The sequence below is a fragment of the Tachysurus fulvidraco genome, chromosome 8 (genome assembly GCF_022655615.1).
Source record: "Tachysurus fulvidraco isolate hzauxx_2018 chromosome 8, HZAU_PFXX_2.0, whole genome shotgun sequence".
Lineage (NCBI taxonomy): Eukaryota > Metazoa > Chordata > Actinopteri > Siluriformes > Bagridae > Tachysurus > Tachysurus fulvidraco.
The window spans coordinates 24,624,092-24,639,091 of NC_062525.1; the positions used below are offsets into that span (position 1 = coordinate 24,624,092).

Below are 15,000 nucleotides of genomic sequence, written 5' to 3' on the forward strand. Positions count from 1 at the left end.
TGACGTGCTCTGGCTGAGCTAATGGGGGTTCATCCGAAATGGTCGTTTTTATTTAGCTAAACTTCAACTAAGGTCTAGACTACAAAGGAAACGCGTAGCTACAAACATCTCGCCATCTTCTATCTCCACCTCCGTGGTTTAAAATGATAGTGAATCGACTACTGAATGTTCTGAAGACACTGTGAATGATTCCTAACGTGCTTTAGTCAGGTCGTGAACAGAAGCCTTCAGTCAGCCTGTTCCATGTCATCCATCAGCCTTGAGAACTATGAACACTAGTTTCAGACCGTCTGTTACATGTGCTAATGATTAACACTTCAGATCTGATTACAGGAGCTAACACGAACCTGTCGGCCCTTCGGAGACTCCATGGCATTGTGTGTGTGTGTGGAATGTATATGAATAAATGGTATGGCCTCGAGTTACTGATTAGTTTCCAACCTACGATACACACAGTGTTAGTTGTTCTCCTCTAAGCGGTCTAATGAAATTAACACTTTCGAAATTCTGGTGTTAAAGCTCCGGTAGTGACGGCGAGGCGATCGTACCTGCCGAAGATCTCCGAGATGCCGTGTTTCTTCTGTCTCAGGTCCGGCTCTGCCGGCTCGGCCACGTTGTCCGGGGCGCTCTGGCGGCGGCTGATTTCGTACGTGTTCCTCGAGCTCAGGCTCACGTCCATGAACGCCGGGTCCGAGCAGGACTCGCTGTCCTCGGGGCTCGAGAGAGTCCGGGAGGAGCACGGCTCGGCTTCGGATAAGCAGTCATTAGACGCCGTTTCCGATTCCCGAGTCCCGTCGACAGCCTCAGAGCTGGATGACGATGACCTGCGACCTCTGGGCTCGTCCTCATCGTCTTGTGGGCTCACATGACCGGACTGAGGTCTCGAAGTGCACAAGGGGGAACTAGTAGAAGGGGCAGTTGAGGATTCAGCAACTGACAACAGTTCACCGTTAACCACCACCTCACCCGAGCACTGTGGAGACGAGTCACGGGCGTCGCACATGCAGCTCACATGACCGTTCGGGAGCTTGATCGCGGTGCCCTGATTAGCTGGACTCGTGTTACGCGGTACCGCACGGTCCTGGTCGCCCTCAGCTCGCGTAGGGCGGCTGTCGCCGTGCCGGAAGTTGTCCTCCTGGGGGTCCGGTCCGTCCATTTCGCATCGGTTATCCGTAACATGAGCGGCGGATGGTGTCGGTCTGCCCATCAGCAGCCTCGGTGACTCGGCGCGTCCGGTAACGGTGTCATGACCGGTAGCGATCCCAACGGCGCCTCAGTGACCTGCAACAAAATCATTCATATTGATGATTTGACAATTTATTCATTTCCTATAAAAAGAGGACATCCGCGAAGCTAGAACACAAACCCGGTGTCTGTGCGCGGTCACTCGGCGTAAAGAACACTTTAATCCACAGCCAGAGACAGAGGTGAAGCTGTGAGTTTCCGCGCTCACATCAGACAAACAAAAGCCAAAACTTTCTCAAACACGCCTGTCTAATCAAACCGTCTCTGACACGCTCCTCGGCTCCGTTCCCAGTCTTCACTCGGCTCCATAACAACAGTACCAGTTAGCACTGAGCTAGACGCAGCACCACAGTTACACTGAGCTAGACGCAGTACCGGCAGTTAGCACTGAACTAGCCTTAGTGTCACAGTTAGCACTGAGCTAGCCTTAGCGTCACAGTTAGCACTGAGCTAGCCTTAGCGTCACAGTTAGCACTGAGCTAGCCTTAGCGTCACAGTTAGCACTGAGCTAGCCTTAGCGTCACAGTTAGCACTGAGCTAGCCTTAGCGTCACAGTTAGCACTGAGCTAGCCTTAGCGTCACAGTTAGTACTGAGCTAGCCTTAGCGTCACAGTTAGCACTGAGCTTGCCGCAGCATCACAGTTAGCACTAAGCTTGCCGCAGCGTCACAGTTAGCACTGAGCTAGCCTTAGTGTCACAGTTAGCACTGAGCTAGCCTTAGTGTCACAGTTAGCACTGAGCTAGCCTTAGTGTCACAGTTAGCACTGAGCTAGCCTTAGTGTCAGTTAGCACTGAGCTAGCCTTAGCGTCAGTTAGCACTGAGCTAGCCTTAGCGTCACAGTTAGCACTGAGCTAGCCTTAGCGTCACAGTTAGCACTGAGCTAGCCGCAGCATCAGTTAGCACTTCCTCCTCCATACCATGTCGGAAAATTTTCGCCTGATTACTGAGACGTGACGCGGGCGGTGTCTCTGACGGCAGACGATTACCTTTTTAAACGATAGCTCACAAACAAACAACAATCTCGAGGTTAAAACCGGGAATTGTGCTCTCTAGCTCCCACTCTACTCCGGCCCTGAACCGCAGCCATCTTGGAAATGCCAATGACGTCATTACGGGCGAACAGGGTCACGAGGCGCCACCTGCTGTTTAGTGTTTATATTAGAGCAGCTCAGTCGGTGCTAAATAACGAAGTATAACTAAATTGCACTAAAACCTTCCCACTTAAAAGGGACTCGTCTTAAGACTTAAACTTTCACTGTTTTTCCCTTGAGGGCGCGTGAAGTAGCATCGATTCACCAGTCCTGTGTTCAGTCTAACATGTGGACGAGTCGACTCTTTTATGTGAACTTTGTAAGAGTCGACTCGCATACACAGGCACTGCCGTCTAACCTCTTCAGCACAGTATTTTCTTACATATATATATAAGTTAAGACTAGCTTCTTTAACAGAACATATAATGTTGTAAAACTATTGTAGAAAACAATGGCACATAGTCGTTTGACAGACGAGTCGGTTCTTACTGATGAGATGACTCACTGGGGGGGGGGAAACCATGTCCAATACTACACACTTTTCAACCTTACAATCTACTAAGAGTCTCCATGACAATTTCAAGCCTTCAGTGCAATAATACAGAAAAAAAAATTCCATTTAAGTATATTTTCGCTCGTGTACATTTCAGTAACAAAATACACTGATACCGGATCAGTAGGTCACAGATTAATCACCTCATATCTAGGGAAAAAAGACAGTAAGATGATCAGACAGACAGTTTATTATATTTGTATAACCAGGGCTTGTTTAAGTATCTCAGGCTGACATGGTGTGAAGACTCTTGTGACATCTTGGGACTTTGCTTCACGTATAGTTAAGTTTTGTATTTTGTGTGCATCAAAAAAAGCAAACACCTGTTTAGTTTTTTTTTTTATTATTATTATTATCCCTGCCATGGAACACCGAAGAAGCACAAAACAAAAGCAGCTCCAAACATGACTCTACAAAGCATACCATGCACAACAAATGAGTCGCATCAGAGACGGTCACGCAACGACGGCATAAGAGTTGCTTGAGTCATGTCCTTAATGTACAAACCAGCTACTTGTTAAGCCGGGCTGTCCATCATGTTTAGGAGGAAAAGGAGGATTCCACATTCCCAGTATTGTCCAACACACCCTTGGTTAGATACACTGGCAGAGTGGCGTTCGGATTATTGGCGTCAATGGGAGGTCATGTGAAAAAAATTAGTTCTTACTCAGTAAACTCTTTTTTTTTTTTTTTTTGGGGGGGGGGGGGGGGGGTTGGAGGGTTGGAGACACAAATTCCAGTAATCAATTTGCTTATTCAACAAAGTCTTCTTTATCTTTGGCGTATCTGTGAAAATGAAACTGATGATTCAGAGATTGGCTGTTTTAAGAGTTGAAATCTGAGCAGGTCTACATTTATAGCATTTAGCAGATGCCCTTATCCAGAGCGACCGACATTTTATCTCCTTTTTATACAACTGCGCAATTGAGGATTAGGGGCCTTGCTCAGGGGCCCAGCAGTGGCAGCGTGGTGGACGTAGGAATCGAACTGACAACCTTCTGATTGGTAGCCTAACACCTTAACCGCTAGGCTAGCAGATGAAGCTGAACATTTTGAAAGAAGCTCACAGGTGAACAGGTTACATTTGTACCTGAACAGGTGAAGACCCGAGTTGTGTTCACGTTCACCGGAATCATGGCTCTGTTTTAGACTAAATTGCCAGTGAAAGCCTCCTATAGAATTTCTTCGCAACATTGCTGTGTCAGGGCGAGCGTTGAAAGCATCCGAGGAGGAGGAAACGTGGAAGGTGCATTAAAACAATAGTAAAATGCAGAACGGTTCCGTTTCCTCCATCAAAAAGTGAAACACTGATTTCTAATTAAGAATCTTGAGCTTCTCCATCCTGTCTATACGGAGGATGTCTACGGAGAACATCACACCAAAATAGAATATCACCGACACCAAGAACGTCTAATGTAATGCCATAACGGTGTAATAATATTCAGTGACGTTTCTCGCTTCAGCCATAGTGTTTAAAGCCACAGTGTGTAGATTTTTTTTTTTTGGAGGTGAAAAAAAAATATCGCTGACTGTTGGGACAATAAAATTCTGTATAATATGATGTTCCTGAGCTGTAAGTCACCCTGATAACCCTGTAACCGTAAGTCAGAGAGAGAGAGAGAGAGAGAGAGAGAGAGAGAGAGAGAGAGAGAGAGAGAGAGAGAGAGAAAGAGAGAGAGGAGGGTGGGGAAAGAAGAATAGAAAGAGAGAGAAAGAAAAGACAGACAGGTAGAGACAGTGAGAGAGAGATAGAGAGAGAGATGGAAGGATTTAGAGAGAAAGAAAGGGAGGGGTGGGGAAACAAGGGTGGAAAAAGAGAGGGAGGGAGAGAAGGATGGAAAGTGACATGACAAGAGTTAGAGAGAGAGAGAAAGAGAGAGAGAAAGAATAGGAGTGGGGAAAGAAAGATGGAAAGAGAGAGTGAATAGACAGACAGGTAGAAACGGCGAGAGAGAGAGAGAGAGAGAGAGAGAGAAAGGATGAAAAGATTTAGAGATGGAGAGGAAGAAAGATAGTGAGTGGTGGGGGAAGAGAAGAACAAAGAGAGAATAGGGGAAGGGGGAGAAAGGAGAGAGAAAGAGACAAAGAGACAGAAAAAGAGAGGAAGGTGGAGACAGAGAAGTGAGAGAAGGAGAACAAGAAAAAGAGAGAGTGATGTGGGCAGAGAAGGATGGGTGAGAGAAAGAGGAAGGGCAAGAAAGAGTGAGAAAGTGCAAGACTAAGCTTATCCTTTTTTGTGTGTAGTTTGTATCATTAGCCAGTGGTGGTGGTGTAACCTACAGGAGGTGTCTGTGTTTCTCCATCTTTTCTTGGTTATATTATTACATCGTCTGGTTCGTTCCAGATGTTTCTACATCGTCTGGTTCGTTCCAGATGTTTCTACATCGTCTGGTTCGTTCCAGATGTTTCTATCAGACCGGAGAACAACGTAAATCACATTATAGGTTAGTGTTTTTTTTTACATTGTGCTTCAGCTAGTGTTTTATCCACCGTGCGTTTATCCTCAGAGTCGTTGTTCTTTAACTCGTCCGAACACGGATGAACTCACTCTCAGAGCCATGACGTTAATCCCACTCACGGTACAAAACCTTCTTCAACAAATAGCCCGTAATGTTTTTTTTTTAACCCCCAGAGAGGGCGAAATTCCAAAATCTACCATTCTGTAGCTTTAACGGGTTTGGCATCCGATTTACACGATAAATCACCCGAGCATAGAATCTTTATAATACAAATATCAATAAATCAACATGCTGGTACAAAAAAAGGAAATCTATATACACTCGTCTTACAGTCTTGTAAAATAAATAAGCCACGTTTTGTGATGCATTTGTGAGGCTTCGAGAAGAGTGTGGATTTGCAGTGTTACGACTGACTGTACGAGGTCTGCGGAATAAGACGGGTATCGGCGATAAATATCGAGGGAGTGAAGAAAGGGAGGTAGAAAAGATGGAACATGGGAATGCGCATGCAGTGTCTGGACTGGAGAGTCGGGGTCTTAATCCAGAGTCCCATCCGGCTTGATAATCTGATAGGTGATCAGATATTCAGGATAAGCCTGAGGAGGAACAAATATCAGGAGAATTAAAAATAACACACTTTTTTTTGTGCACAATTTTATAATATGACATTGCTATATAGGAAAAACTCTGATGCTACGTTCTCTCACACAGAGATGTTATGGCTACGAGTCTCCAGTCGCTGCGTTCCTGGTTGCCATGGTAATAACTAGTTTTCCACTCGACAACTAATCAGTTTCCTTGCTGCTAAAACGAAATATAATGTGATCCTATAATGTGATCTACAAAATTTATGCATAAAATGTTGTCACGTTGCTGATCTGGACACACCCACATCTGGTCACCGATCGCAGCGTATAAAGAGAAATGCATTCTTTAAAGTCATCGAGTCGAGGCTGCTGTTCAAAAGTCGTAACTGACTTCATGTAAGCTGCTGATGCTTTCAGTTTGTTTGTGTGAGGCTGCAGTACCTGCTCTCCTCTGTAGATGACGTACTCGGCGAGGGCGAGGCCGTTGACGCTGGGTCTCCCCGACACCGAGTGGTGGCCTGGCGGAGAATGAGCCATCTTCATGGCACTGAACTGAAGGAACGACTTCCCAAGCGTTACACGGCAGAACAGTAGCTGCCTGGAGCCAGACACACAAATCACTGTTAATGCAAACGTCTAAGGTAGAGGTCCCCAACCTTTTTCTCGCCGCGGACCGGTCAATGTTTGATCATTTTACCGCGGCCCGCTGGGGGTGGGGGGTGGCGGCTATACAATTAAATTAAAATGAATAAGCTTGTTTTTTTACAACGAGACGGTTCCATCTGGGGTAATAGGAGACAATGACACCCGAAGTGTGTTGCTTATGTCCAGTTTATTCTGTTGTTTTGTTTCGGTTACCGTCACTGCAGAAATCCCCGCTTCACACAGATAGCATGTCGGAAATGGCAACAGGATGTAAGTGCTGTGGTGACAATCTCAGGGTATTCCGCCATGACTTTAATCCAGAACACCGGCAGAGTTTCTAACTTTCTAACGACGTCTGTTTCGTGCTCATTTTTACTAATTTGTGGGTTAAATTTGAGCAAACACAATATACACGTACACCAAGCACTGTTAAACATGACAAAGTACCGGTGAACAGAGAGAAGAGCGATACACACCTTCTCTCTCCACCAAAGCTACAACACCACTGCCGCTCGCAGCCGCTCAGCTCCAGACGTCACCTAAACCCGGCACAATATCATGATATTTTGCGCATGCGCGGTATCGGTGCGGCTTTAGGTGACGTCTCTCAGCTCCCGGTTATTAACCTCTCGTCCATGGAAAGTCGCACAAACCCGAGAGAAATACACCACAGTAAATAAAATGGGAATAATTTAATGTTCCTTGGGCGGCCCGGTACCATTTGGTCCACGGACCAGTACCGGTCCGCAGACCGGGGGTTGGGGACCACTGGTCTAAGACTACCGCAGTCTCAATGTCGATATGAGCGCTCTCACCTCTGACATGTGTAGCACGACCTGTCCTTGTGAACAGGACACCCTGTGCCTCCTCCGATTCCGTACACGTACTGGTTACTCTTCGAGGAGTTCTCGGCAAAGTAGATCCCGGCCCCGAACATGCCGCCAATGTACGCGTGTCTCTCGTCGAAGCCTTTGTGGATGATGGCGTTTACGAACGGAGAACCTACAGCATCCAGAACCGGATATATACAGACACAAGCATCATTAGAAGTCTTGTTAGAGCAAATGACACTAAATGCGTTTTCAAGATTCAAAACAGAGGTTCTGAAGGAGTGAATCTCCAAAGTTTTGGAGTGATGAAGGCGAATGTTCTGAGATTTTGGACCTTCAGTGAGAACATGGCAACTCCATGTGGTCTCTGAGGACAAAAATTCTCTGGTGTTTATAACAGTTTATAATCACACCCTACAGAGTCACCCACATGAGGATGAGGTTCACTTTTGAGTCTGGTTCCTCTCAAGGTTTCTTCCTGGATTTGGATTTTGTTTGGAATGTATTCGGGTTGTAATTGTATCAGTGGGACGTCTGTTGCTGGACATCCGTGGTCAAAACCCTCACCGTGGAACAGCATGCGCTCGTTGGCGTGATTGTGGTTCTCCTCGGACACCTCCCTCCTGCGATGCGTGTATCTCTCCCACAGCTTCTTATTGCACACCTTCTGGATCTGTATAGAGCGCAGTCGGAATCACAAACCTGCCTCGTCCTGCATCACGATCAGCAGCAAACTGCGTTTTACCTTCACGATGTTGTATCTGTTGAAAACTCCGCCGGCGTGACCACCGTCTCTGTGCTCTCGGATCGTGCTCTGCATCTGTTTAAAGACGACACACACATACGGATGACGTTAGACACGGTGAATATTTGAACTGAACTTTGAGCTCTGATGGTTAATGGAGATAATGTTGTTTATGTGCATGTGTGATAACCATGCTGGTGATTTTAGGCATTTTGTGAGGTTGTTCAAATCCCAGGTCCACCGAGTTGAACCAATGCTGGGCCCCTTAACCCTCAATATATGTATATACATATTTATATATAAAAAAACTGAAATCTGGTGGACACAGTGGCTTAGTGGTTAGCACGTTCGCCTCACACCTCCAGGGTTGGGGGTTCGATTCCCGCCTTGTGTGTGTGGAGTTTACATGTTCTCCCCGTGCCTCGGGGGTTTCCTCCGGGTACTCCGGTTTCCTCCCCCGGTCCAAAGACATGCATGGTAGGTTGATTGGCATCTCTGGAAAATTGTCCGTAGTGTGTGTGTGTGTGAGTGAATGAGAGTGTGTGTGTGCCCTGTGATGGGTTGGCACTCCGTCCAGGGTGTATCCTGCCTCGATGCCCGATGACGCCCGAGATAGGCACAGGCTCCCCGTGACCCGAGAAGTTCGGATAAGCGGTAGAAGATGAATGAATGAATGAATGAATGAAATCTGAGAAGTTTTAGAAGTTACCTCCTCTTCAACAGACTGAAATTCCTTGTCATCCGAAGCCAAATCGATCAGTACAGTCCCACTGTTGGCCGTGTTTACAGTTAAATAGGGATTCAAACCTAAAAAAGAGCACAGAGAAAAGGGTATGTTTAAGACCCATCTGTCGATATAATGCAGACCATTTCAGCTGCTGTTCAACTGCAAAGGTGTTCGCACACAGGTGACTTTAGAATAGCTAAACGACACAAATCCAAATCTTTCGACCAGTGGCCGTCTAAGTGAACACTGAATTCCAGACGAGCAAAAGCAGCGCTCACTCTGAGGTCCGCTAATGAACCTCTCCACTCCTTTGATGATCTTGTGTCTGTGGCCGTAAGCGTTGATGCCGATCTCCTTCAGCTCTTTGTGCCCCATCTCCACCAGCACATCCAGCATTATCTGTAAACAAAGCAGAGTTCAAAACCACCACGGATGTGACGAATCAAATGCTGCAGGATTTAAAATAAACCCAAACGTCTCGGAGAGAGATCATGTGGTCGGCCAGCTTTAAGTGAACGTGTCAGCAGATCAGTTCATAAACTCCTACAGAAACAGGGTTAAGAGCTTCAGTTAATGTTCACATCTAACATCACTTTATATTCCTAATAAAGTGGCCGGCAAGTGTATTTATGTATTTACAAGATATCTACCTCTCTCTGCATGCTCCATCTACTGTGACTGTGTTAATGTTTTTGGATCAGTTAGCTAGCTAACTAATTAACTAACTAACTAACTAACTAACGTACCTGTTCCCGGTTGAAGATTTCCAGAAGATGTTCCAGTCCAAGTTTATGAAGAAACTGGCTGATGCTCAATTCCAAGGTTGCGCCTGCGCAGAGAAATCACGTTCCTTCGAGTTACTTGTTGTCCGATAAGCAGGAACATGAGCACATTTGTGTACTTTCACACGAAACCTGGAGCTAAGGGTGAGAGACCACTGTTGCTAGGCAACCGGAAAACATACTAATCTAGTTGCACAACGGGGCTAGCTCTCCATTCTTTCCTAATTTAGACCGAACCTTACAGTACTACAGTAATTATTTAAAGGTGATGTCTCCGTTGTTTGAGAAATGCTTCAGAAAACCGAGTCGGGCCGACAAACTAAACAAATACAAAACAAACGTGTAGCCAATGAGCAGAAAGGGGCGTGTCTTGTCGATACGGGCGGAGAGAGTGTTCGGTGCGCGTGTGTGACATTAGCAGAAAGCGGTTTTAACATCGACATGGAGGATAAAAACAAAGAAAGAAAGAGAAGAAAGACTTACGATAAGGACAAGAAGTAGGACGTGTTAATATAGGATCAGCTTTCCAGCGCTGGAGAGAACTGAAGGAGCAGGAAGTTGGCCACATATTCACAGGTTGGAGTTTCCCGAGTCAATAACTCCTGAGCTAAACGCTGTTACTACACAAATAACACCTCTTTTCTATCGTAGTAATGTAGAGAGGCAGCTACAACCGCGTTTTGTGTAGTAACAGCGTTTAGCTCAGGAGTTATCGACTCGGGAAACTCCGACCTGTGAATATGCGGCCAACATCCCGAGACACGCCCCTTTCTGCTCATTGGCTACATGTCTGTTTTGATTTTTGTTTAGTTTGTCGTTCCGACTTAGTTTTCTGAAGCATTTCTCAAACATCGGAGACCTCACCTTTAAGTGTTAATTAAATACTAATCACTAATATGACTATTCGATCAAGGCATTCTTGCTGAGGTGACAAGACAAGAAGCAGAATATTTAAAGTTTAACGCTCACCTTCCTCGGCTTTCTCAACTCCCACCGCTCCCTCGGGTCCGGACGGCCCCAGCAGCTCGGATAAGTGGCCATCTTGTGTCTCCAGGCCCAAGGTGGAAGTTTCAGAGGTGGTGCCAGAACTAGAGGAGAGGTCAGAGGTCACGACGGCCCCGGAGGCAGACACACTGATGACCTGAGGCTTGTAGCAGCCCGGCAGTGCAGACGGAGGCATGGCTGCGGTCAACAAGGCACGGACATCGTCAGCCTAGGGCGAGAGCACACGGAAACTGACTGTGATATTTTGTTCTTTTCAAAACACTCGCGTATCTTACGCTCGTCAAAAAGCCCTTCCCACACTCCTGATGGTGGGAGATGGTCGTCATGTGACAGGAACCACAGTCGCAAAGGTTTCAGGTTTACAAAGAACAAACATTTTTGTCACTTTAGCTTCTCTCAGGTCAAACTAAACCAAACATTAATTCATTCATCTTCTACCGCTTATCCGAACTTCTCGGGTCACGGGGAGCCTGTGCCTATCTCAGGCGTCATCGGGCATCGAGGCAGGATACACCCTGGATGGAGTGCCAAACCATCGCAGGGCACACACACACTCACACACTCACACACTACGGACAATTTTCCAGAGATGCCAATCAACCTACTATGCATGTCTTTGGATCGGGGGAGGAAACCAGAGTACCCGGAGGAAACCCCCGATTCACGGGGAGAACATGTAAACTCCACACACACAAGGCGGAGGCGGGAATCGAACCCCCGACCCTGGAGGTGTGAGGCGAACGTGCTAACCACTAAGCCAGGGACAAATCCTCAATCTATTACCGTTCGCAGGACCAATAAAAGCTCTGGTGTGTCCAGTCTGATGCTTTGGTTGGCTAGTAATGCAAGGCTTTCGTTCGCAAACCCAAAACTTCAGCAATAATTTCGCAAACGTTTCCGGCATGAAGCTTGAACTATAGTGCTACACACATAGCAAAGCTTTTACTTTGAAAATAGGTCAACAGGAAGTATGTTATTTTTCTCAACACCAGAATAACTGAGCAATTGAGGGTTAAGGGTTCCATGCTCAGGAGCCCAGCAGTGGTACCTTTCTGAACCTGGAATTTAATCTCACAACCTTCTGATCAGTAGTCCAATGCTTTTCCAACTAAGCTACGACACTTTGTTGCCCCACATTTTTGTCAAGTTTTGATGATGGACCTTAAAACATCTCAAACCTTCCTGTCCTTGTTAGCTACATTAGTCTGATAAATTCATAAAGCACACTTCATCACACACGGCTTAAAGCAGAGAAGCACTTTCACGGCTCATTTTGACCCGAACAGAACTTACTTAAGATCGAGCAATCAAACAACGTTAAAGGAAACCAGACAGAATGGATGCTACTTCACACGAGTGAGCATGCTTCTTAAAATCTGCTGACGTCAGTGCCGATCTGTTCACGTTCGGCCGTTTATGAAGCGATGCAGGAAGACGCAGACGTCCGAGCGTGAACCTTGTCTGGGTCTGTAAGGTGGGTCCCAAACAACACACGTTTTTTTAACGGAACTAGGGCTGCAACAATTAGTTCCCTGATTTCGTTCATTGCGACAAATCACAGATGTGGATTTTCTACGTTGTTTACTTTACGGACCGTAAAAAGGAGTTACGACGTCATCTGTTTCTTAGTAGAACGTTACTGAGGCTGTCCAAAGCCCAGTTCCACACAACAGTACACAAGTCTAAACAATTCAACACTTCGATAATAACAACCCAGAAGTGTTCAGACCCTCCGATCTGATTGGTCGGGTGTTGTCCGAATATAATCTGTGATTAGAGGGGTAAGATGTGTCCTAGGTCTAATACAGAGTTTCGGAGGTCTTTCGTTAGGTGCCGTGGTTGACGGTAGTAGGAAGGCCTACTGAGGCCTAATGAGGTCATGGGAATCCAAGCTCAAGATACAGAGATCGGAACTAATAATGAAATGAGGCAAATGCAGATTTGTTTGTATCTAAAACTTTGTTTGTTGCAGCCCTAATTTACATGATCATTGTTTTATATGGAAATGACGGCGGGGTGTGTAGCGTTAACTTCCGAGGAACACACAACACATGCATCAGACTAATGCAGGGGATTAAAGGTGGGGTCTGCGTTGTTTGAAAGCTAATGATGACATTTGAAAATCACCAAAACAAACACGCCCCTAACACAAATGGGTCCCGCCCCTGTTTTGATAGCTCCGCCCCACACATACACCAGACGAGTATAACCCAAGTATAACCCAGACATTTAGGGCGGACCCTGCTGGGGCAGCTGACCGAGGGTATATTTTTATCAATGAGTAATACTATGGTAATACAAATGTGTTTTTGTAGTACTGTGTTCCGTTTCACGCGGAAGACCTTCAGTTCTCTCCAGCGCTGGAAAGCTGATCCTATATTAACACGTCCTACTTCTTGCCTTATCGTAAGTCTCTCTTCGCTTTCTTTCTTTGTTTTTATCCTCCATGTCAATGTTAAAACCGCTAATGTCACACATGCGCACTGAACACTCTCTCCGCCCATATTGACAAGACACGCCCCTTTCTGCTCATTGGCTACACGTTAGTTTTGTTTGTCGGCCTGACTCGGTTTTCTGAAGCATTTCTCAAACAACGGAGACCCCACCTTTAATTATATGCTGCAGTTTGGAGTACACGTGTAAATGCGAGTACGTTTGGTGCATTAGCGTTTGCTTGCTAACCTACCTAAGCTAGTTTAGCTTGTACACCCTTGGGGAATGCTGGGATGTGGTTTTTAAGCTGTCTGCTTGTTCCATTTCCCTACATTCCCTGCCCTTGGTGTGAATTTCTACCAGTTGTCTCATTTACTTTCTATTCTTTAATTTGCAGCTGGATTTACCATGTGACTTAAAAATGCTGTAATCCCGCCCCTTTAAGCGGCATGCTCGAGCAAGCAGGCTTTGAGGCACCTGTTGATGGAGGAAATGTGTGAAATGGTGCGAGCAAATAAGGTCAGGACCCTGTCCACCAGGCGATGAACGAGCAGAGGGAGTTGTGGGATACCGTCACAAGGTCCAGCGGCGACTGGCCTTCCTGGTTGCGTAGCGTAGGATCGGCACCGTGTGCGAGCAGCAGTGCACACAGCTGTGTCCTCCCTTTCTGAGCTGCCTCATGCAGTGGAGTGAACTCCCACTTGTCAGTGGCATTGACGCATGCGTTGTACTTGATGAGCAGTGCAGCCACGTCCACGTGCTGTGAAACACCAAACACATGACTTGCTCCGGTTTCCTGCCCATAGCCCACAGTGTAGTTTGGGGACCCCCCAAAACCCCCATCCCGCATCCCCATATAGCTCTGTCCTTAAGAAGCCAGATACGATATTTATATGTTTCCAAGAAGGCACCGATCATCTTACTCAAAGGTTTACACCCCCCAGACACAATGCATCATGCTGCCGTCTTCGGCATCAGCATCTGAACAACAGATTCTGCGATGCATATGTTAACTAAAATCCACTGAGTGCTATAGTAAGTGCATATACGCCAGGATTGTGTGGTTCAAGTGAGTTAATAAAGCCAAACTATTTTCTCCGTGAGATGTGAGAAGCAGGAAGGGGTTCCGAGGGCTCGGTTAATAACGCAAAAAGCTCAAAACACAACACCGTGGGTCTGGGATGATAATAAATGCCACTCCTAACCCTATAGGCAGCAGAGCTAAAGAGTGTGTATGAGACTCACCCCATAGGAAGCAGCATTATGTAAAGGAATGAGACCTCCTTTGTCCTGCGAGTTCACCTCTGCGCCGTGCTGCAGCAGATACTCCGCCACCTCCAGGTTATTATAGCCAGCTGTCAATCAATCAAAAAATCATGTCATATGCTGACATTGTGTGCATGTGTGTGTGGACACAACCCCGTCATGTGCGCTAACCTGCCAGATGCAGCGGTGTGGAGTGGCGTCCCTGTGTGTCCCTACAGTTAACGTTTCCTGGGCTGCAGAGTTTTTTCACGCGGGACAAACACCCTTTCTTGGCAGCGTCCAACAGCGCCGCGTCTCCTCTCAGCAGGTCTCGGATGTCTATGTCCCCTCCCTTCACCAGGTCCAGAGGCGTGTTCCCATCACGGTTCTTCTTGGTGGGATCTGCACCATGCTGATCACACAGAAGGACGTTTGGAGATAACATGAGACACTGTTAAAGTCAAAAAGCGGTATAACAACACTGGGCCTCATTCATCCAAGTTTAGTGGAAACGTTTAGGCTAAAATAATCTTCATCAGGGAGGGAATTAACAGCACAGTTACAGATCATTTACATTTAGCGACGCCCACAAAAGTCCATAAAAGGCAAAGCTGACCAAGAAAACAAAATGACGACTAAACCGTAAAAAGAGAGTCTCAAAAATACGGTGCATCAAATATATTCCACTGATACAGTTCAGCCTCTGCAGCAC

The 15,000-nt window shown here is 46.4% G+C and overlaps 2 protein-coding genes across 7 annotated transcripts in view; both read right to left on the bottom strand.

Moving 5' to 3' along the window:
• Window positions 1-2,379, bottom strand: part of tbc1d12b (TBC1 domain family, member 12b) — a 15,181-nt gene extending 12,802 nt beyond the window's left edge. For 2 of the 4 annotated variants that reach the window (XM_027163226.2, XM_027163223.2), the window contains exons 1-2: window positions 1,367-2,358; window positions 549-1,281 (exon numbers count right to left, since the gene is read on the bottom strand). In XM_027163226.2, the coding sequence (XP_027019027.2) occupies window positions 549-1,207 (659 nt within the window). In that variant the 5' untranslated portion in view covers window positions 1,208-1,281; window positions 1,367-2,358. Of the gene's footprint in view, window positions 1-548; window positions 1,282-1,366 lie in introns of those variants that run through there. The other 2 variants (XM_027163225.2, XM_027163227.2) reach the window with 2 other exon arrangements.
• A 623-nt stretch (window positions 2,380-3,002) lies between these two features.
• LOC113653554 (poly [ADP-ribose] polymerase tankyrase-2-like) overlaps window positions 3,003-15,000 on the bottom strand; it is a 21,994-nt gene continuing 9,996 nt past the window's right edge. For 2 of the 3 annotated variants that reach the window (XM_027163217.2, XM_027163216.2), the window contains exons 16-27: window positions 14,481-14,700; window positions 14,289-14,398; window positions 13,615-13,803; window positions 10,575-10,818; window positions 9,570-9,652; window positions 9,102-9,222; window positions 8,806-8,903; window positions 8,097-8,171; window positions 7,919-8,024; window positions 7,337-7,523; window positions 6,318-6,474; window positions 3,003-5,885 (exon numbers count right to left, since the gene is read on the bottom strand). In XM_027163217.2, coding sequence (XP_027019018.2) covers window positions 5,826-5,885; window positions 6,318-6,474; window positions 7,337-7,523; window positions 7,919-8,024; window positions 8,097-8,171; window positions 8,806-8,903; window positions 9,102-9,222; window positions 9,570-9,652; window positions 10,575-10,818; window positions 13,615-13,803; window positions 14,289-14,398; window positions 14,481-14,700 — 1,650 coding nt within the window. In that variant the 3' untranslated portion in view covers window positions 3,003-5,825. The remainder of the gene's footprint in view (window positions 5,886-6,317; window positions 6,475-7,336; window positions 7,524-7,918; window positions 8,025-8,096; window positions 8,172-8,805; window positions 8,904-9,101; window positions 9,223-9,569; window positions 9,653-10,574; window positions 10,819-13,614; window positions 13,804-14,288; window positions 14,399-14,480; window positions 14,701-15,000) is intronic. The other variant, XM_027163218.2, reaches the window with a different exon arrangement.